Source organism: Phascolarctos cinereus, unplaced genomic scaffold (genome assembly GCF_003287225.1).
Source record: "Phascolarctos cinereus isolate Bilbo 61053 unplaced genomic scaffold, phaCin_HiC Scaffold_1;HRSCAF=81, whole genome shotgun sequence".
NCBI lineage: Eukaryota > Metazoa > Chordata > Mammalia > Diprotodontia > Phascolarctidae > Phascolarctos > Phascolarctos cinereus.
The window spans coordinates 262,449,856-262,473,857 of record NW_027555514.1 but is presented as its reverse complement, the minus strand read 5'-3'; the positions used below and the strand labels follow the sequence as shown (position 1 = coordinate 262,473,857).

The 24,002-nt window shown below is 44.0% G+C and overlaps 1 protein-coding gene across 1 annotated transcript; it reads right to left on the bottom strand.

Moving 5' to 3' along the window:
• Window positions 1–350: 350 nt before the first annotated feature.
• Window positions 351–19,303, bottom strand: MRPL42 (mitochondrial ribosomal protein L42). The gene is given in 7 exon segments (XM_021006457.2): window positions 351–528; window positions 7,352–7,370; window positions 7,373–7,514; window positions 13,498–13,582; window positions 15,386–15,449; window positions 16,918–17,025; window positions 19,186–19,303. Coding segments are annotated over 7 exon segments (573 nt in total). The 5' UTR covers window positions 19,295–19,303; the 3' UTR covers window positions 351–482.
• Window positions 19,304–24,002: the final 4,699 nt, after the last annotated feature.

Below are 24,002 nucleotides of genomic sequence, written 5' to 3'. Positions count from 1 at the left end.
AGCTGTTACTGGTTGTTTTTTTTTTAATAAATATCAGCAAAGACATTAGCTCAGTGAAGCAATCACCTTTTCAATACTTAGATAAACAAGAAAGTTGATTTGTGACTTTCATACTATACTTTATGAGTTATTTTCAAAGGCAAGATAAGATCTTTTGATGAAGAATAGCCATTCCCCATTTTAAAATTTTTTTTTCTGTGTTTATATCATTATCATAATAAGACTGAGCTGTGACACCTTATAAAGTGCAGTAGAATATGGCAAGTGGGAATTAACTCAATCAGGCAGCTTGAAACCAGAATCTCAAGTCTGTAGATTATTTGATATATGAACAAAAACATAATCAAAAATCTAGAAAAAAATTTTATTAAAATTTCCTCATATAACATCAGGAAACACTTATTTCATTTCTTCAAGTAGTGAGATAAACAAAGATGACATTTTCTCTGACAGTAAATGATGACTATATTAGTGTCTCAAAATCATCTCTCTTTGGGAGGATTGAGTTTTCTGCGCCGCTGATGATACCTTGAAAAGAAGAAAAAAATATCCTGGTAAAGATGTATTATTTTGGATTGGCTATCTAATAAAATTTAGATTTGTTTGCTGTGGCACAGTCTCTTTTATACACACATATATGTATGTATGCATATACATGTGTATGTTTGTGTATATATGTACACGCATACATGTGTCTGTATAAATATATATAGACACATATATAGATCAGTAAAACTTAATGATTTGTGTGTGTGTGTGTGTGTCCAGATAATAAATATGCCCCACTACCCAAGTTAGTGTAGCACTGTTATTATCTAAAGATAGGAATTCTGGGAAAATGCATTCCCTTCTAGGGGGTCACTAAGCCAGGAAGAACCCCAAGTGCTGGAGGGCCTTCCTCACTCGATCCTGCCGTCCCAAGGATACCAATGGAGCACACCCTGCCCTCACCATGCAGCCAGTCCATCTCCTAGCACCTTGCATCTCCCTGACGATGTTTTATCTTCCTCCTCTTCCACGTTCCTCACTGATCACACACTGCGGCCTGCTCACGGCCGCCATGTCGGGGCACCCCCACTGTCCTCTGGGTGACGTTCATTCTCAGTTCTTTGGTCTTACTGTGTTCCGTGTCTTGTAGCCACGCAACACTGGCAGAATCTTTTAAGAAACAGGTTTCTGTTTCCAGGAGAAACTTGGGGCTCTCAAAAGAGGCCTGCAACTCCCTAATAGCAATCCAGCCTGCTCTCCTCTTCCTCCTCCTCTTTAATTCTGGGCCCAGTTGGTAACCTCTCTGTACAGTCTACTCCAAATACATAGAGTGAAGGGCAAGCTCTACAGGCTGTCCATCCAACTGCACTCAAGCCAGACAATGGATGTCTCGAGTGGTTACATGCCTCTTCCATGAGGCCCAACAATGTTTGATGCAAACAGAACGATGTCACCTGAAAACAGGAGCAAATGGAGGCCCTCACCACCCATAAGAAATCCCTCTTCAACTTGGGCTCTATGTTGGATCTCCTCTGCCACAAAGCCAAACACTGAGAAAGGAGGCACCCCTGCTTTATGCTTCACATGGCGTTTCTGACCAGAGGTATCAATAGGGAGGGTTATTTCTGTTGTGATATCTTTCAAGTAATAATCTTGAATGGTTCTGGCAAATGAATGAGAGGTACCTTGTTGGAAGACAGACTTGCCTACCAAAACAAATGCTTTTCCATAACTGATGAACAGTAAGCACAGTAGAACTTATTTTCTGGACACCTTTCAGTCAACAGTACAAGGTAAAAGTGGTCCATTTGTGACTTTCCTGATATGTATCATGTCCTCTGTAGAACATCCATTGCAAAAATCCTGCTAACCCTACTGATGACCTTCCCTCATCAAGGCTGCCCTTGATGAAATGAGGATGACCCTCACAAAGATTTTCAAGAGACCACAAAGCAGGCACATAGGCCCATGGCTTGCTGATGTTGTCAGGGTCACCTTTTTTTTCCAGAATAAAACTGAGCTTTTTCTCAACAGCTCCCACATCCGCTACACTTTCTTTATTTTGTAAGCCACCCCCCAACAATTCTGTCGTCTCCTCTCTATAAAGTCCTGATCCAACCCAGCTGTTTTTCCTGTCTTTCTTCTCTTTCTGCCCCCTCTAAAAGAGCACTGAGGCTGTGACGTCAGGTCCCAAATGTGACAGCTCTATTATCCTAGCAGACAGAAACATCTGTTGTAAAAATTTTTCTGAATCTTTCCCATTTTTCTTATTTATTGTCCTCTTATTTTCCGCCTAAATGTCCTCAAGATCACTTTGCTTAGCTGGATTTCTTACTGAGTTTTGTTTAACAGCTCATGCTACCCTTCATTGCTTTTCTCTGCTCTTAGGCATTACATCAGCCACCTTGGTAAGGTTTTATGCAAACAAGTACACAGATTAGATTAGTCTTGCTTTTAGCCATCATTTCTGTCTGCTCAGTGAGTGAGTCAAGTGACTGCTATCTAGATTTCTTTCTAGGGTCTTCTGGTATACTTGTGATGGTAAACTGGTTTATACTGATAAAACTTTGCAATTTTTTTTTTTGCCATCCATTACCCAGAACTGATTTTAACAATTCGTGACCAAGTTGTTTCCGGTGTATGGCGTATCTTTTTCTCATTATTCTTCTAGCACATTACTCACTCTGATTTTCACTCTGACGAGTCAGTGGTACGAATATAAACATGGTCAAGTTGACAAGGAATTATTAAGAACAAAAGTATCATACAGGAAGTCCAGGAAAGCCAGGAGTGTATCCTGGAGAAGAATGAATACATGGCTAGCCTTGGCCTGTGTTCCTTAAAATGGAGGCTCTGGAAGGAACCAGCCAATCAGAGGAAAAGGAGTGAGGGACACTTTCAACATGTGAAGTGTAGGAGTTGTGAGCTTCCAGGGGGGAGAGTTTTTGGAGGCATGGTAGAGGAAGAGCTGGAGAGAAGACTTCGGGAAGAAGATGGCACCTGGGCTGGGCCTTGAAGGAAGATAAGGCTTCTAAAAGACTAAGATGAGGAGGCAACCCATCCAGGGCAAGGAGGATGGCTTGGGCCGAGCAGACTGTGGCGAGAGATGGACAGTCAAGAACAGGAATCATCAGAGTATAAGTTCACGAAAGTGGCACAGAAGAAAGCAGGGGGGACCTCACCCCTGAGAGGCACGGGAGAAGGACAGTGGTGACGCAGGAGCTCAGCAGCTCAGTGACACGCATGGTTCAGTCAAATACTCATTCACTGCCCCACGAGCAAGGCACGTGGTGTAAAGTGCTACGAGTAACACACAACCACATCTTCTGGTCTAGCATCACTAGAACTCCATGCAAACATAGAGTAGTGGTTAAGCAACACCAAAAGGCCCAAACAAAAAATCTCACACTGTAAAAGTCCTATGGTCAAACTGATTATGACTTACAAACATATGAACACAAACAATGAAAAAGAACAAGATTTAGTTTTCTGGACTTAGGCTATGAGAACACTGGGCTCCTGGCCAGAGTTTGAATAAATCTCCCAAGGACATGGAGTAAATTTGGCTGGAAAAGGAAGAATCTAATCAAGAGGGCTTTATGATGAAAATGGAGAGGGAAGAGGGAAAAGATAAACCCCAAAGACAACTTAAATGGGACACTTTACTACAGAGGAATACAAACATGACACTGGGGAAAAAATAGTGAATGAAGACCTAGTAATTAAGAGGAGCAAATAACCCTGGAACAGAGAACAGTATTTTGGCCTCATCTTCTTACAAATGCTCAGCACATGGGATGTTAACTCAAGCGGGGAGGCAGCTGAAACAGACCAAGCCAGAGAGGGCCCAGGGCTGGACAAAGGACTTGGCGATGTCAGCATTAAAGGAAGGGACAAGTATGAAATGAGGTCTGAAGAAAGGACGAGCAGGCTCTCTTAAGACTTCGTATGAGAACAGGGAGGACATGATTTTGTGACAGTAAGGAGTTTTACAAAACCAAAGTCTTTCTAGGTTCCTTACTTAAGGGGAAGGCAAGTCAGCAGCATAAGCTGTGTAGAAAGAGACTAGAAAGGGAGAGATTTCTAGAAGGGAAGACGTTACGTTTGTCATGCTGAAGCTGATAACTCGATTCAATTTAAGAAACACTTCTCAAGAGCCTACTTTAGGCGCTTTGCTAAATATTGGGGATACAATGAGTAAAACAACATAGTCCCTGCCCTCCAGGAGCTCACGCTGTCCTAGGGGACACAATGCTTATATACAAATAAATACAAGGAAAACCAAGAAGGAAGGTCATCCTAACAACAGGGATCGGGGAGGGCTTCCCAGAAGGTGGCAGGCCTTAGCTGCACTTTTGAAGCAGCAATATTTCCCAGAGCCCTACCCCATACAGGCTAGGAGAGTTTCCTTTAAGAGTACTGAAACCATCCCTAAAACTTAACTGGCCAAGAGGATCAAGATTTAAACCTTTATCTTAGCTTTAGCTTCCTGATGGCCTAAGTATGAAAGCCAGCCCACAAGGACTCCGGAGTTCTTGCCTCCTTGCCTTGGCCTTCTGACCAGCACACCCAGAAGCAGGGAAGCTACCCACAGGAATCGATGCTGTAGCCTTGCTGAGTATCCTTTCCATGCTATGGCTTAATAAACTTTCTTCTGTTAACATTAAATTGATCTAAAGCAGTGGTGTCAAGCCCAAATAGAAAGGGATCCCTGCAGGCTGCATACTGACTCAGAAAACCACAAGTTAACATCATCTAGGTTGTACCGTATTCTTATTTATTTTGCTAAACACTTTCAATTACAATTAATCCAGGTTCAGGCAACACTAGAGTTTTGTGGCCTCTTGCAGCCTGGCCTCAAATTTGACACCTCCGATCTACAATGATTTCATTTCATTCCAATTCTAACCCTGAAGCACCAGACAGACCAGTCTGAATAAGGCCTAGTTTACATCAAGGAACATTCTGGGAGGCAGAGAGGAGTGGGCAGTGCATATGGGCATGGGTAGTGCCTTGTGCAAAGACATGAAGGCAAGAGATGGCATATCAAGTGATGGGAACAGCTGATAGTATGGTCTGGCCAGAGTACAACATGGGAGTAGTATCAAATAAGGCTGAGAGGTTGGCAGGAGCCTTAATATATCAAGCAAAAGAGTTCATTGTATTTCCTACAGAAAGAGGTATTTGCAATTTGACTGGAAAAAAAAAAAGAAAAAATAGTGGAGAGATAAATAAGCATGTGATCAGTCAATAGATATTTCCAGCTATGAGCCTGAGTTTCACCAGGCCATGGGATACAACCAGAAAACTAGGCTCATATCTGAGTCCTGAAGAATCTCTATCATTAGGAAGTGTTAGGGGGAAAGTGTCTTTTAAGGAACTTTTTAAAGAAAACTTCTCAAAAATGTAAAAGATGAAACCTAGTTATGGCCAGCACCTGTAAAGCAAGGTCAGACAGAGTGCCAGGAAGCAATGTAATCAAATTGAGTATTAGCAAACATGACAGCAATTCAGATACTGCAGCTCTATGTTTTCTAACATGTGTAAAGTCTTGTTTTCTACATTCATCCAATTCCTTCCATTTCTTAGTGTATTCTTGAGTTCAAATCCAGCCTCAGACACTTACTACCTATGTCACCCTGGGCAAGTCACTTAACCCTGTTTGCCTCGGTTTCCTCATCTGTAAAATGAGCTGGAGAAGGAAACGGCAAACCACTCCAGTATCTTTGCCAAAAAAACCCCAAATGGGGTCACGAAGAGTCAGACAGGACTGAAACAACTGAACAACAGCAGCTATCAATAAACTTCAATGCTTTCAACTATTTATCCTTCATAGGAGATACCATAATTACTTTTTTTTTAATCAAAGGCATTACACCTGAAAGATACAATCTAGGCTTATATTCCAAAGACCTATGGAAGATTTCCCCCAAAAGACATTATTCTCTCCTAGGGGACATAATGCTTATATACAAATAAATACAAGGAAAACCAAGAAGGAAGGTCATCCTAACAACAGGGATCAGGGAATCAATTCTCCATCCATCCCTGAATCCTCCCCAAGTCCAAAGCTCGCTGTCTACAGGATGCCGAAAACTAAACATCATCTCACTATGACTGTATAAATCATTCACTAGTGAAATGAATGAAAATCAAAATACTAAATGAACATCTCACAGAATTTTAAAAAAAGAATAATCCTCTTCAACCTCAAGGACTCTTGCCATTACAAGCTCTGACGAGATTCCATTATAAAATTAAGAAAAATGTTGTCCTGACATTTAGCTTCAGTTATCACGTGTAGGCTAGAACTTAAAATTAACGTGTGGGATGCTGAGATTACCCCCAGTTTGCTAGAGCTTGTCCCAAATCCCCAATCAAGGAGTTCTCCACTCATAGACCACCAATATCAGAGTTAATGGGATGTGTGTTCTCCACAGCTCCTCATTCTCACTCACCCATGAGCCAGATCTCGCCTTCTCTCTCTCCACAACACCTCTCTCATCCGTCCCCGGTTGTCCACTCTCATGGCAGCCACCCCACATCTGGATTAATGACACAGCCTCCTGACTGGTCTGCCTGCCTCAAGTCTCACCCCTTCTAATTCAGCCTCCAAAGAGCTGCCAAAGTGACCTTCCTAAAGCACAGGTCTGACCATGTCATTCTACTAGTCACCAAGTTCCAGGGAAAGCTTGTTTTCCTCGAGGATCACATACAAATTTGTCGGTTTGGTATTTAAAGGTCCTCACCACCTGGACCCAATCTACCCTTCCAGCCTCATTATAAATTCCTGCTGCTTCTCCTGATCTCCAGGTCTGCCTGGCCTTCCTTCTGCTCTTCACACAAGATACCCCATCACAGGCTGCCCCGACCACACATTCCATCTCATCTTCATTTCTGAGACCCCCTGGTTTCCTTCAAAGCTCAGCTCAAAAACTATCTTCTACGTGAAACACCTCCCATTCTCCCTACCAGCCAGTGCCTTGACCTCCAAACTCTTGCCAAAAGAAAGGCCTCATATTGATTTAATTATTTTATATATACTTATACATGTTGTCATCCCTCCCACGCAACGTAAGCAACCTGAAGTCAGAGTCTAGTTCATTTGTGTGTACCCACAGCACACGGCAGAGTGCCTGGTGCACAGTAGGCACTTAATAAATGCGTGCTGATTATTAGCATATCTCACTAGAACTATATCAGTACTACCTCGATTTTCTCAAGTGAAAGAACACCACTTTAGGAAAATAATCTTTTAGGTTGTAAAATATTAACACAATAACTCCCGAGCATCATTCTTTAGTTCATCTAGATATTAAGGGAGTAGCTGTGTTTTGTTTTGTCTTTTAAAGAAAATACTCACTGTCCATAAGGGTACCAGCGTGCTTGGTGGTGAAGAATAGTTCACTCAGCTCTTCTATCATGGGTCCTTGCTCAGCAGTGCCACCGTCGGCTTTTAATCTGGCTTTCAGCATTTGGTCATGTGTCTCTGCTTGGTTATCCACAGGATCTGGTCTAATTATGGGCTGCAAAATATGAGCTCACCATAAGAGAAATGCCAGCCATTATTTAATAACTTTTTTTATTTAATAATTTCTATAGTTAACTTGTTAATTCACTAGGTCATAGTGTTTAAGTGGTAAAGGTTATTTTCCTGATAAAGCAGGGAGCACAAAGTTTTAGGATATACCTAATTTCTCAAAGACTCAGGAAAATTTTTCCTTTTCATACCACTATCTATTTGTTGAATTTTTTTCAAATGAAAAAATCCTTATTGACTTAATTTATACTTACTAAGGATGACCATTAGTTGTTTAGTCAAAGGCAAAAATTCTCACTGAGATATAAGACTCAATACCAATCTTTCATAAACACAATCTCTTCACTGTTGGTAATATCGAAAGAGGCGTTACGTGGCACAGTGGATAGAACACTGGGCCTGCAGTCAGGAAGACCTGAGTTTAAATTGAGCTCCAGATACTTACTAGCTGGCAAGTCATCTAACCCTGTTTGCCTCGGTTTCCTCATCTGTAAAATGAGCTGGAGAAGGAAACGGCAAACCACTCCAGTATCTTTGCCAAAAAAACCCCAAATGGGGTCACGAAGAGTCAGACAGGACTGAAACAACTGAAAAACAGCAGTATCAATAAACTTCAATGCTTTCAACTATTTATCCCTCATAGGAGATATCATAATTACTATTTTTTTTTAAATCAAAGGTATTACACCTGAAAGATACAATCTAGGCTTATGCAAGACCTATGGAAGATTTCCCCCAAAAGACATTATTCCCCTACTAGGAAAAATGATCATTTGTATGTAAAGCATAAAATGATAATGTAGATGAAAATCATCACAAAATAGGTTTGGAAAAGTGTTTTAAGAAAAGCCAGATACACTCTGATACAATAAAAAATGACCATGAAAATGTGGCACAGTTTCTCTTGAATTTAAAACTACCTGAATTACAATAGAATTCTTAACTTTAATTTGTTTGCCCACAAAGTCCTTAAATGGCAGGTTAACAACATACAGTAACTGGGCTCATTGCTACTGGGCCTACAGGACACAAGATCACCATCTAGTTAAGGAAGGCCTGTACAACATTGGGCCCACAGGCCGCTTTCAGCCAGTGAAAGGATATTGGGCAGCCCGCTAAAAACATAGGGATGTGAGAAAGGTCTGCACAACATACTGCCTGCAGGCCATACGTCCTGCAAGTCTGAGTTACAGAATTAAGAGAAATATACATCTTCAGTTCTTCATTTCACTTCATCAAAGGGAGGATACCCAGGCAGCAATTCCCTCTAATTTAGAAAAAGGCCTTGGAGCTGCTGTGGCAGAATAACTTATCGCCCTGCAACCAACCTCGTGATGAGCCTTGACAGACATAGCCAGGCTGGTCCTCAAAAAACACATGTGCTGTCAAGCCCTTCCGACTCAACAGAATTCCGCCCCAAGTGGCCCTCCGAGGCCAGAGGCTTTAAGGACCCAGTGCCTCCTTGAGACCCCAAGGAGACACAAGACAAACAGAGGGGAGAACAAGGCAAGCAGATCCACGATGAGGGGTGGAGAGTGTGTGATAAAGACAAATGAAGGAAAGGCCAGCGGGAGGGGAAGAGCTGGTCAGGCAAGGCTTCTTCACAAGTGCTGTCCTGAATCCGAAGGACAAGGTGTGGATCACCAGAAAGGGCAGGTGGCCTCTTACGTGAGAGTAACTACAATGAGAGAAAGCAGAAAAGAGGCAGGTGGCCCCAGGAATCACCAGGAGGCTGGTGGGAAGAGACGCTGGACCTGACGGCTGTAGGACAACGCCTTTGTGCCTGGCAGGACGCGGCTTTCAGACTCCGTCCTGAGGCTCTGAACAGACTGGCAGCCAGGGCTCTTTAACAGAGACACCGCAGCAAACATCCATCCATCTCCTTGCTAAGGTGTGATGGAGCTCAGGGGTGCTGGGCCGGACCCTGCAGGGGCTCGCTTCCAGATGCGAGGAAAACTTGACTAAGAGCTTCAAAGGGCCAATGCACCTCAAAAATTAACATTTTTCTCCCTATTCAGCAGGAGGATTGGCCCAACATAAAACAAATCTCCCTAACTGTAAGAAGATGGAAAATGCTTTTATTTTTAAATAAAGATAAAAACACTGTGATGAATGATTTGTTTAAAGTCACACGATGAGCCTCTGGCATACTCAGAAATAGAACCATTATCTGATTCTCAGTCACTGTCTGATCTACTTGGCTGGACCTCAAAGAGAGAACATGTGAAAAATTCTAGTAAAAGAGGAAAAAGGGGGGAAGGAAGGAAAACAAGCATTTATATGGTGCCTGCTATGTGCCAAACACTGGACTATTTTTTTTTTACAAATGCTATTTTATAATTGTTTTTTAATTTTTAAAAATTTTACAATAATTTTTAAACAAATATTATTGCAATTTGATCCTCACAACAATCCTGGGAGGTAGATGCTATCAGTATCCCCATTTCACAGCTGAAGAAACTAAGGCAAACCGAGGTTAAGTGATTTGCCCAGGGGTGCACAGCTAGTATGTCTCTGAGGCTCAAGTCCTCCTGACTCCAGGACAACTGCTCTAGCCACTGTACCACCCAGCTGCTCCTAAAACAGAGCAAGGCTGAATGTTGGCCTTTAAAAAACTAATTCTGAAGTTTTTTCTTTTCTTTTGTTTTCTTTTTAGGCAACTGGGGTTAAGTGACTTGCCCAAGGTCACACAGCTAGTAAGTGTCAAGTGTCTGGTCTGAGGCCGAATTTGAACTCAGGTCCTCCTGACTTCAGGGCCAGTGCTCTATCCACTGCGCCACCCAGCTGCCCCCTGAAGTTTTTTATTTTCAAAAAAATGTTCTACGTTCAAATCCATGGTACATAATTACGCTGATCTAATAACTAAGATAGCCAACTCTTTCTTTTTCAGTTACTTACTAACTGTCCCCAGACTAAGTTTCATTTTCCTAAAATATCAGAACTGGAAAAAGCTTTTTGAGCATCCACGTGGCCAAAGGCACTCTAGCTGACTTAAAGAAACACACTGGGAGTACAGTCTGAGGTGGCTTATCTGAATGAAAACATGTGGATTAATCAATATTTTTTCAACTATGATTTATTGGTGGTTAAGTGAACATCACAGATTTATCAGAAGATTGATGGATGAAAATAATGTTTACTCTAATAAAATCAATGTGCATTTATCTCCCCTCTGTTCACCAGGGTTCAAGCTTGGGGGCAGGGGCAGGGGGAGGGGAGGGAGGAAGGGGAAAAGGCAGGATGATTTAGGATCTATGTTTTGGGACACCGAGATTCAAAAGGGGTCTAGTCTGCAAATACTGGTATAAACGCGAGGGGGAGAGAAGCCTAAAGTTAAACTAATTAAACTGACAGGCGAGATTGTTTGAAAAGGTTCTGAACCCACAGGGACCCCTTATGAAGCTTATCAGGAGCACAAGACCCTGCCTTTGCAGAAAACCCACCTCAGGCCTGTAGCTGGACAAAGGAATTTACACTCTGCTTCCTGCTTACCTCCAGCACCTCCAGCTCCTGCAATGAGGGCTCCCGGGGCACGACACGCCCTGCCACCTCTGCGGACTCCTCACGCACTTCTGGGTCTCCCACTGCACTCTTCTTTCCCACCTCCACACCTTTGCCTTCCGTTTAGCATGTCCTACCCCGCTTACTTGGTGAGTTCCTAATTTCCTTCAAAGTCCATGCTAACGCGACCTCTTGCACAGACCCTCCAAGATCTCCAGGAGTGACAAGCCCCCCTCAGACTCATGGAGCATTGACTTCACAAAGCCTTTCCATTTCTGCCATTTCTGCCTCTCTTCTCTACTTGGCTTTTCTTTCCCATCTATCTACAAACTTGCTCCAGATGCCTCCCACGCTGGAAGACCCTCTCCTCAGGCCTGGTGGCAAGTCAAGCTATTGTCTCCCCTTTGGGATAAGCTTCCACAAAGTCCTCGCTGCCTGCCTCCACGTCCTCACCTATCACCCCTCAAACCCTTTCAATTCAGCTTTAACCTCACCAGCTCCATTGAACTGCTCTCTCCAGGTCCTAAACAGTCTGTCACGCGTCCAGTCCATGGCCTTCCACCATCCCTATGCACCTTAACCCTTCTGCAACACAAGCTGCATCCTATCTGACACAGGCGATACCCCCCCACTACTGCATTCTCCCTCTGTTCCCTCAGAGTCCACCAAACTACTCCCTCTTGAATACGCTGTCTAGGTGTGCCTTCGGGGTCTCCTTCGATGGTCTTCTTCCCACCCCGTGATACCTGAGCACAGATGCTCCTCAATGCTTTCCATCCCTGGCTTTCTTTTCTTCCTGTCTCAGAGATGGCTCTCCTCCAAGTCCACACTTTCAATAATCACCTCTGAACAGACAGTTCCCAAATCCCTGTCTCACCCTGAGCTCTGGTCACCCAACTGCCTGCTGGACCCTGGAGTCAGAAAAGCAGGGTCAGCCTCCTGGCTCTGGGCCAGTCAAAGCATCTCTGTGTCTCAGTTCTGTCCTCTGTAAAATGAGTGTCCTGCATGAAAACATCTCTACAATCCCGTGGACCTGCAGATCTCATTATCCACATTCCTAGGAGCCCACCCACCTCTGGCCCTCCTCTCCAATCTGTCTTGCACCCACCACCACACTCACCATCATTTCAGTCCCCAACTCAAAACCTGCCACCTTTGACTTTTCCCTCCCCCTCACTCCCCACATCCAATCAGATGCGAAATCCTCTTGATTCCTTTGGTACCCAATCCCTTCCTCCAACTGACCCTTCTCATACCTGATTCTGCGCTCCATGGGGCACGGAGGTGACCCTGGGTTCTTAAAGGCCATCCCAGCAGGGGACGGGTTCTAACAGGACCCATGAAGCAGGTAAGTCTCCAAGTATGCTGCCAGTAATGGGCTATCTATATAGATGTCATGCAAGTATGAACCCAGCTTAGGTCAGAGACATCACCAGGCAAATATTCTGGTTCTGGAAACTCATAAAAAGCTGTCTACAAAGGCATGGAGAACAGCAGTCTGTGTCTGTGGAGCACCCACATGAACAAAATCTTGGATCCTTTGTTCTGAAACACAGGTCTGATGAGTAAGTCACTCCCCTCCTCAAAAATACTCAATAACTTACAGCCTAAAGGCTCAAATTCAAACTCCTTAAACTGCCATCTGGCTCCACCCTAATCCTCCTGTCTAGTTGCGCTGGTCCACACTGCACACTATATTCCAACCACACTCTACCACTGGCCCCACCTCACAAGCTCAGATGCCTCCTGCTTTGGTCTTCCAGGATCCCCAGCTGGAAACTGTTCTCTCCTGCTCAAACCTCAGACAGGTCTTTCTGGGCATCTCTTCTTTTCTCTTACTGTGCTCTACCTCATATCACGCCTCTGTAAGTACATGTCATAGCCTCAGTGGTGAGGGACTGGGCTCTCAGAGGTGAGGGACTGTTTTTCATATTTTAATTTCAGGGCCTAGCACAGTGCTTTGCATAGAAAAGGCACTTAAGAAAGATCTAATTTCTGATAACCATATAACATTGTGTATTGTCATTTTTGAGGTCCGTGTCAGCTCCCTGTTAGACTATAAATTTCAAAAGAGTGGAAATTGTCACATAAACTTTTTGACTTTCCTATGCCTTGACAGAGCTCTCTACAGAACAGGCCCAAACACATTCCTAAAATATGGCGGCCAACACATGACAAAATACTGCAGATGCGGCATGATGAAGGGAGTCCACAGTGGAACGATAGCAACGCCTCCATTCTCAAGAGTGCGTTTTCACGAGTGCCACCTGAAATCTCACTAGCTGCTGGCAACATCACCCTGTGGCCTCACGTCTGACAGAAGTAATGCACTAAAAGAAAGGTCAGCTGAAAGCAGAGTACCCTGCCTTCCCCTCCCTCATTCATGCTGCTCCCTGCCTATTTGCTTTCTTCCATCACAATAAGATATGATTTTACGGTGATTCAAAGAGTAAGAAACGCAGACCTACTTTGGTGTGCTCATAAGGAACGTCCACAGAAGGATGGTAACAGACGATTGTTCTGCCGTCTGATGACAACGCGAGTTCCACCTTACTATAAAAGAAAAGCATTTTACTGTATATGGGACATAATGGATCTGTGTTGTAAGATTAGAAGCAATTAATCTAAAATTACTTGATGAGGAAGAAAAATGCTAAATGAGCAGTTAGCCCACTGGCCCACGTGAAAGGGGGCAACACTCTGGGCCATGTCTATGCAACCACCCTGAGATCCATGACTACCTAAACTGGCCCAAAATCCATTTGCATCTTCATTCTGCTTATCTTTAAAATGTTTATATTTCTAGATGTACCACCTAGTGGGAAAGAATACCACTAAGTACTAGCCACGGTACAAACTTCCTTTATTTGTCCCAAACCTACTTCTGACAATTTCCAAGAGGTCGCTCCTCATTCTAGCCATCTGTGATTTGGTGAAAGACTGTGCTCACCTTCTCCACACCCTCCATGACTCTACGGACTTTGTCCTCCTTTCTCAGGTAGGGTGAGCAGAGCTCATTTTTTAGTGTATTCTCCTAATGGAGTCATTCCCATCCCCTAGCATCCTTCTCTGGACTTGCTCTAGCTTCATTCTCTCTTTCTTGAGGTCTGGTGACCAGAAATGCACACAACATCCTAGGCACAAAATCACTTAATTCCTCATCCTATGAAAAACAAATGACCAACATCTTTCTCCTATCTCATAGTTCTTCCAAGAGCAGCTTCCAGGCCTCTAGGCACATAAAATGTATTCTAAAAAAGCATAATTTTCACAGCTACCAATGTCTTCTTTAGATAACCTGCCACATTTTAGCTCCAAGGGCTTTGACTCCAATCACGGAAGAAACCCGTGTGGCTATGAATTAACATGAAAAACTAAATGCTAAAAAAAGTTATTTTAGCCAACTGAAGACTACCAAAATGAGCTATGCTGTCAGAATGTCTTACCACCATTTCAGGACAGAATACTCCAAAATGTTGATAACATAAACATTAATTTTGGTAAAAAATGTTTAGTGAATTGCACTGAAGCACCTTTTGACTTCAGAGAGTTATGTACTTACTAGAAAGGCACTGGAAGAGTGGAAAGAGGACCAAATTTGGAGTCAGAGGACCTGGATTTATAATCTCAGTCTCCCTGACAGACCGTGATTGTGTGCGAGACTGGGAAAGTAAATCACTCTTTTCATACCCTTTTTCCCATCCGTGAAAAACAGGCACTTACGGCTCCCCTGTCCAGCTCTAAACATAGTATTCTCAAATGTTCAAAAAAAAAAATTCATAAGAAAACCTGAATATGGTCAAAAATAAATGAGTTTTTGAATATTAACCCCAATTCACATTTTTTAATGGAGTACAGTTAGTATTCCTACTAAAACAATCACAAAGGTGATCTATTTTTGACATGTATTAAAATAAAATGCTTAATAAAGTATGTATTTTAGTTTCTAAACATTATACATTTATTAACTGTTCAAAATCAAATAATAGTTTGAGTGGCTATTTTTATCTACTAGACATGAACTAAAATTGGAAAATTAATTCTTTTCCAAAGCTACAATACTGTCACAAAAAGAATAAAGAGGATTTCTGGCAGTGCATTTATGTCTCACAAGAAAAAGAGCATTCAGTAAAATACAATGGCAGTAATTTTTTATTAACAAATGCTTGTAAACATAGGCTTGTTCAAAAACCACTGTAATCATTATTGAAAAAAGATAACAACAGAACAAAACGCAAGAAAGAAAGCAGCAGACACCAAAACAAGTAACTAAATTAAGTTGTTTCTAAGATTACATCTAAGGCACAAACAGAAATTAAGGTCTTGCTCCTGTTTCATATGGATCATCATACATACCAATTGTAGTCCTCTGGAAGAGGTGTGTACGTCGACTTATGACAAATGCAACCTAGAGCTCCTCCTGGAAAGACCCCAAACAATGAAGACAGAGTTAATCAGCAGCAGCATGTGCTTGGGCTACAAGGACATTTAAACTTCACACTTAAACAGACTTGTGAAACCAAGGACAGGGGTGCTCCTTCTCCTAATCCAGACCGCTACCCTAGGCACATTTCCCCATCCTCTGTAGCTCACTCATGTCCTCTCACTAGCCCTCCAAAGGGCTAGAGACCTTCTGTGTATCTTGTCACTGCATGGATACCTGAGGAACCCCCACACAGTCTATCCCAGGGATAATACGGAGAGATGTCATCTCTTATTCTGACTGCATAGATTTGGGGGGGGGGGAGTGGAAGGCAGTCAGGGTTAAGTGACTTGCTCAGGGTCACACAGCTAGTAAGTGTCTGAGATCGAATTCGAACTCAGGTCCTCCTGACTTCAGGACCAGTGCTCCATCACTGTGCCACCTAGCTGACCCAATGGCACAGACTTTTCAAAATGATTTTTTTCCTTCATGTAGACCAATCGAAAATGCTTCTTTTCAAAGCATACTCCCATAATACCCACTCACCAACATTATTTTGGACCCTCATTTTTCAACTTGAATCCTTCTAAGGTTATTTTTTTTAACTTCTGAAAAGGCTTTCTTAGAAAAGCTCATCTTTGATATAAAATGAAAACTACAAAATATGATAAATCACTTTTTAAGATAGTCAATTTTAAATATTTACTCAAGTTAATTAATTGTCAACTAGTTAGAACAAGGATAGTAGTGAGACCAAGGAACAATCCCTATAAGGGTCAATTTAACTAGAATACTCCTAATCTGTCCCACACAAGCTAGCACTTAATTCTACGTACATGCACGTTGAATGCTCTTGCGTCACTCATTCACAATTGCTTTTATATATGTTATCTCCCCAACTAAACTGTGAATGTCTTGAAACCAAGGACATTTTCATGGAGTATAACCCTCTTTATCCCACAGTGTTTATGTAAAGGGCCTTTGCACACTAGATCGATACTTGCTATTAATGTTAATTAGCCAAAATTTGCTATTAATTCCTCCCTTGCAATAATTCTCCTGCAGGTGGGACCCACGGATCTAGTCCTGCCCTTCATCTTACAGATGAGGAAAATGAGGCCCAGAGAGATAAAGGGACTTTGCACAGCAGACACTTAACGAACACTGTGGGATAAAGAGGTTTACACTCCCTGGAAAAGTCCTACAGACCATCCCCACACCTCAATGTCCCTGCCCAGCATAGAGTTTACTGGAGATACCCCACTACTCAGCGTAGAGCTCTCTGGTCTCACTCAGCCTTGAGGCAGGAGTGAAGAAGAGGAGGATAGGGGCAGGAAGAGAACAAGGGAAGGAAATCTTAATGCTGTGTTTGCTGACACAGGTCTGGTGTTAGGGTCACCATCAAGCCTTTGAGATGCTATGACCTATTTAGAGTAAAACACGTCAAGTCCAAAAAATTACTTACTCTGAAGTGTCATTTGCCAGCTGGAGGCAGTTGTGTGTGCCAGCACCGCTCTGGAAAAGGCCGCCCGAACTGCTGCCAGGGCCATGGTGTACAGGGTGTAGACAATGTCTGGAAGGCAAAGGGCTTTTTTTTAAACCTTTCTCAAGGTTAAAAGGTTTCTCACGCTTCCCTTTAACACTGCTTAGGAGAAGAAGAAAACAGAGTAGGCTACGTCCATTTAAAATGAGGGGGACCCCTATCTCTTCCGCCTCATTCCAACACCAGTCCAAAGTAACTTTCTCTCTAGTCCATCCCACTCATTTCTGTACCTCTCCACACCTCAGGTCCCATGCAGGTCACTTCACATACGCACATGAGGTCAATGTTTGTTATTAATGGAGTTAGGGAATTCTTCCCTTGCAATAATTCTCCTGCAGGTGGGACCCACTGATTTAGTCCTGCCCTTCATCTTACAGATGAGGAAACTGAGGCCCAAAGAGATAAAGGGACTTTGTCTCCCCATCCCTCTCATGACTGGAATGCACCTTCTCCTTTCCCTGGTTCCTTTCAAAGTTCAGCTCCTAAACGAGGGCTCCTACAAGTGCTTTTCCTGATCTCCCAAATGCTAGTGCTGTCCCCATAGGAGGGAAAAATCATGCGTCAATTTTGTATTGATTTACAGACTGACATGTTTTCTCACCTGATAGAATGTAAGCTCTCTGAGGCCAGGAACTATTTCATTAGGAGCTGAAAACAGAGATACAAAACATGTCATGATTTCCTATACCAGTGAAATCAAAGTTCTAATCAAAGTCAGTATCTAGCTTCTCTCTCTCCTGGTGCCCTCAGCATCTCTCTCTACCAATGGTTCAATGGTCTGTACAACATAAAGCTACTTTCTCTTGCTCTTTATTAATTATAACTATATAGATATGTAAAAGCTATTTATCTATATACAGTATCTATATCAATTTATATTGATTTAGATGTAGGTATAGATAGATCGATATAGAAATCTATATCTATTGATCAAGAGATAGACAGACAAATGGGTAGACAGATATAGTAAGTAGATGGATAGATATAGAAGATAGTAAGAAGACAGAAATAGACAGATATAGATGACAATTAAGTAGACAGACAGATGGTTTGATGGATGGGTAGCTATAAATCGGTAAGTAGATAGGTGAAGATGAAGATAGATATAGACGACAGAGATTTTGCGAGTGTGTGCGTCGTGTGTGTGTGTGTGTGTGTGTGTGTGTGTGTGTAGAAAACACACTTTTAGGTTTACAAAACACTTTACACAGTCTTATTTGAACCCTCACAAGAACCCCTTGAGGTGTATAGTAATAACAACAGGCAACATTCCAAGTTAAGTGACTTTCCCAAGGTCACACTAGTCACTATCTGTTGGGAGGGCCTCGGTACATATCCCACTTCTGATATTCTATTACTAATTCCCTTCACGTCCCCTAGGCTGTGATCCTATGGGTGCTTCACCTTCTCCGGGCCTCAGTTTCCTTATCTGTCAAATGAGCAGGCTGGACTAGGTGACCTCTGAGGTCAAAAGTAACATCAGCAAGCTTAAAACCACATTCTGGGCAGCGTGCTGCAGGGGAAAGAGCTTCAAGGGGATGCTCAGAGGCAGGGCGGCCCAGTAGATGGTGTCCCTCGCTTTCTTGGTGTATAATTGTTTATCTTCTGTCATCCCGTTAGATTGCAAGCTCCTTGAGGGCAGGGGCTTCTCTTTTTCTTTTCTTTTCTGCTTTTAGGCAACTGGGGTTAAGTGACTTGCCTAGGGTCACACAGCTAGTAACTGTCAAATGTTTGGTCTGAGGCCCGGATTAGAACGCAGGTCCTCCAGACTCCAGGGCCGGTGCTCTATCCACTGCACCACCTATCCGCCCCTCTTTTTCTTATTTGTATCCCCAGCGTTTGGCACAGTGCCCTGCACACAGTAGGTGCTTAATCAATGCTGACTGACTGATTGGACAAGTCGGGAAGCCCTGGGTTCGGATCCTCCTCTGACACTCCCCAGACCGGTGACCCTGACCCTGGTCGCGTCACCTGTGTGAGCCTTAGTGTCCTAACCTGTACAAACGGAGGCAGTAACAGCACCCGCCTCTGTGGCCCCGGGCCGGTCCGTGCTTCAGTTTGCTCGCCTGTAAAATGGGGAGGACATAGACCCCCTCCCTCCCCGGAAAGCACCTCGCTCCTATTATTACTGCTGTTGTCATTACTGTGAGTACTCCACCCTCTGCTGCCAACGGAGAAAGCGACAGTTACCTCCAAGGACACCCGCTCGGTCTGTCCTAGCAACTCGCTCCACGTTCCCCGCGGCGCCTCGTGCGCCTGCGCAAGAGCCACTTCCGGTCTCCGCAACGTCACCACGCATTTCCACGCCCGTGGCGCGAGGCGTGCCGGGAAATGTAGTCCGGCCGGAGAAAACGCCCTTAAGGACGTTTGCATTTCCAAAGGGATGGAATCCTCACAAGTTGTCCCTAGAGTCCAGCTTTTACCTGAACCCGAATGGGGGGGGGGGGCCGTGGTTGGAATATTGGCTAGGAAACGGAATTTGTAGACTTGAGTTCAGATTCTGACTCTGAAATTTACAACCTCTGTGACCTTGGACAAGTCACAGAGTCTCTGGGTTGCTTTTTTTTTAAAGGTCAAATGTAGTCCTGATCTGTAAGACCTTTTTCTGCTCTAAATCCTATGACCCCTAACAAGGTTGGTTATCCAGCTAATAAATAGTAATAACAATAATAATAAATGAAGGTGGCTATATGGGACAGCACATAGAGTGCCAAGCCTGGACCTGAGTTCAAATCCAGACTCAGACACTTTCTAGCTAGATGACCCTGGGCAAGTCACTTAACCCTGTTTGCCTCAGTTCCTCATCTGTATTGTTATTATTATTATTGTTATTTTTTGGTTAGGCAATGGGGTTAAGTGACTTGCCCAGGGTCACACAGCTAGTGTTATGTGTCAGTCTGAGGCCGAATTTGAACTCAGGTCCTCCTGACTCCAGGGCTGGTACTCTATCCACTGTCCCACCTAGCTGCCTCAGTTCCTCATCTGTGAAATGAACTGGAGAAGGAAATGGCAGTACCTCTGCCAACCCCAAAATGGAATCACAAAGAGTCAGATGTGACTGAAACACAGAAAAAGGACTGAAATGAAACATAGAAAGGGTTCACTCACTACCCTGTTTCAGCCTCCCTTAACAAGAGGCTCTCTTTAGCCTCCAGGTCATCTAGCTGCAGCATTTAGGGCAGGGGTGGGGAACCCGCCTCTAGCACATAGCAGGTGCTGAATAAATACTTGACTGATTGACTGTCTTTGGATCTAGGAAGGGGTAGGTTCCAATGCTGCTTCTGACACGTGGTGGTGGTGTAACCTTAGGTAAGGTAGTAACTAGCTGAATTAGAACTGGAATCTAGCTCTTCTGACCCCAAATCCAGGGTTCTTGCCACCAGGGATCCTTGACCTGGGATCTATCAAACCAGTTTTTAAAACATTTTTGTAACTATTTCAATATTATCAATTCCACTTGTAATGCCATGTATTTTCTTTTATATATCTAAAAATCTTAAAGCGGCTAGATGGCTCAGTGGATACAGTGCAGGGCCTAGAGTCAGAAAGACCTGAGTTCAAATCCAGCCTCAGACACTTACTAGCTGTGTGACCCTGAGCAAATCATTTAACCTCTTTTTGCTTTAATCCATTGGAGAAGGAAATGGTAAACCACTCCAAGATCTTTGCCAAGAGACAGTATGGCATGCTATGGTCCATGGGGTCACAAAGAGTCAGACACAACTGAATGACTCAACAAAAAGTCTGATTTTGAGAAGGGGTCCATAGCCTCCCCCAGACCGCCCAAGGGGTCTAGAGACACGAGAAAATTTCAGACCCCCCCTGTACTGTCCCATAAGAATCTAGTCCAGGATGGGGAACCTGAGGCTCTCTAGGTCTTCAAGTGCAGTCCTTTGACTGAATCCAAACTTCACAGAACAAATCCCCTCAAGAAAAGGATTGGTTCTGTAAAACTTGAACTCAGTCAAAAGGCCACACCCAAGGACCTAGAGGGCCGCTTATGGCCTCCACCCCTGTAAATCTACTGATAGTATCTTGACAAGTAGCTTTACAGTCCCTGACAGAAGATCTCCAGTGATGGGGAGCCCACTACTTCCACCCCTTCACAGGCAGAGGCACACCGCCATTTTGAGAAAAGCTTCATTTGCCTTATATGGAGACGAGCTAGGACCCCCTATCATTTTATACTCAATGATCCTAATTCTACCCCCCAAAGCCAAGCAAAAAAGTCAAACCCTTCTCTTATCTGACGCCCCTTCAAACATTTGATCGCCACCCTCCTCTCTTCCTGGAGCAGTGTCTCATTCACATGAAACCTCTGGAATGTTTTCAGCTGCACAGCTGTTTCTATCCCAAGTCCCCACCTCCAGCCAGACCCCGGCTCGTCCGTGTCCCTTCTTGACATCGTGACTCCTTAAGCTGTATCCGCTAGACTGGCTGTGGTCTGAACAGAACTGAGACCCAAAGTGCTACCTCCTCCCTCCCTTTGGGCACAAGACTTCTCCCGTCAGCTTCTTTGGCCTCTACCTCACACTGCTGATTCATATTGAGCTGGCAACTTGGGAAAACCTTTTTCCCATAAACTACTTTCCAGCTCTGCTTCCCACATCCTGTACGTGTTCAATCAAAACTCAAATGCGGTTTATTTCTCCTATGTGCCATATTGTTACCTTCATTAAATAGCTCCAAGGAATATTCGGGGGTCTCAGTTCTGCCATCCAATACATTAGGTATCATTTCATGATAAATATGCTCTGTATTTTTTCCTCTATGGCATTGATAAGAATGCTGAAAAAAATCCCACCAAGGACGGAGCTCCGTGGCATTCCACTGGAGACCTCTTTTCCAGGCTGACACAATCCCATTAACCAATACTAGGAATCAGAGCTGGAAGGGACCCTAGAGGTCACCCAAACTCCCATTTTTATTGTTGTTGTTCAGTCATGTCTGACTCTTCATGATCCCACTTTGGGGTTTTCTTGGCAAAGATACTGGAGTGGTTTGCCATTTCCTGCTCTAGATCATTTTACAGATGAGGAAACTGAGGCAAACAGGGTGAAGTGACTTGCCCAGGGTCACTCAGCTAGTAAGTGTTGCCATTTCCTTCTCCAGCTCATTTTACAGATGAGGAAACTGAGGCAAACAGCGTGAGGTGACTACTGAGACCTAAGTACACTGAGCTCCCAAGGTCACAGGGGTAGTTAGTCAGTCATGATTTAAAACTTATTTTTCCAACCCAGTCCTTTTTCTACTACAACTGGTTACCACTCTTTGAGTCCAGCTGGGCAGCCATTCCAAACATACCTTAACTGCACTAACACCTAGTCTATACCTTCCCCCTTTCACCCACAAACATATATTGAAATAGTCAAATGCCTGGCTGAAGTCCAGATATAACACATCCATGACCTTCTCCCTTCTTGGGGAGAAAATCAACTCATCTGACTAAAAATAGCTAGAAGTTGACCCTGGGGCTTGAGGTTGAGGCAGAGAATTTTTAAAAACACAAGGGACTTAAAAGACATGGCAGACATAAAAAGTCTGTTGAGCTGAAACAGGGGGGTCTGTTGGGATGCCCTGGAAATGCCTGCATGAGGAATCTCGCTTTGCTTCTAGAGGCAATGTGGAGGCATCACAGCTGGAACTAATTCAAGATGACCAGGGCTTGGACTCAGGTGCTGAACATCTGTGGAGGACGGGGCACATTTCCTGCCTGCCCAGGACATCTTTGTGTGTCAGCAGGCCGGCTTCCTAGGTCACATTTGTGCCGGGCACCTAATCCCGTGTTACCTGCTCCCCCACAGCACCCTAGGGCTCCAAGGCTTTCACACGTCTTTTTTGGAGTCATTCTCCCACTGAGGTGGACTGCCTAAGTCCAGCTGCTTGGCCTGGATGCCCGTGAGATGTACGGGATGCCTGGGATCTATTTGGGGTCACTGGATTGGGAGGTGAGGAGGATGAACTCCCTCCTCCCCCCATAGTAGAACAAGGTCTCACGCCTCTCTCTTCACCTCCCTAGCAAAGGGCACTCACTGTCATACAAAGAGTACACACTCCATGTGCATCAGCGATAATGGTGGTCGCTGAGAGGCATTGTGGGACAGGGCAGAGAGACCCTGTCTCAGAATTGGGAAGACCTGGGTTGGAGTCCCACTCTGACTCTTCCTGGCTATGTGACCCTGGACAAGTAGAGGCAGCTAGATGGTGAAATGGATAGAGCAGCAGGCCTGAAGTCAAAAAGACCCGAGTTCAAAATGTTACCCTGAGCAATCTCAGCCTCTGTTTGCCTCAGTTTCCTCATGTGGAAAACGGGGATAATAACAGCCTTCCAGGGTTGTGAAATGATACAATGCCTGGCCCATGGTAGGCACCACTATACAAATGTTAGCTAATATTATTATTTCATCTCTCAGTACCCGGAGGCAACTCTCCTAGAAGCCAAATTGCAGAGCAAGTATTGATCTTTGTGAGAAAACGGTGAGTTGCTTAGACAGAGCTCCCTGTTCTGGTGAAACCAAAGGTCTGCTCGAAAACAAAATAAAGATTAAATAAATGATAGTGATTGATACATGGCCTGTCAAACAAAGCAATCACACACACACACACACACACACACACACACACACCCCCGCCCCGCACACACACCCTCTAGAAATCAACAGAGGGGATCCCTCCAGAATCAGGACCAACGGAAGCCCTTTCATTCTTTCTAATTCGAAAGTTGGAAGCATTTGGGCCCCTCAGTACTTGGTACTCCCCGTGGAGGGTGACTAAGTGATTCCTCCTGCTGCTCTAACCCTGTGATTCAGAACTGCTGCCTGCCTGGGCCAAGGCCCTTCCCTCTGCTGTCTTCCCAGCCTCATTCCTCCCCGTCCCAGCCCCATTCGTCTGGCTCCTACCCCCTTCCTGCAGTCCCTGTATCCCTCCGCCTTCCCTCACCGAGGTGCCCTCTGCAAACCCTTCTCTATTGTTAATAGGCTGATCTTTACCCTCTTCCTCTTGTGTTT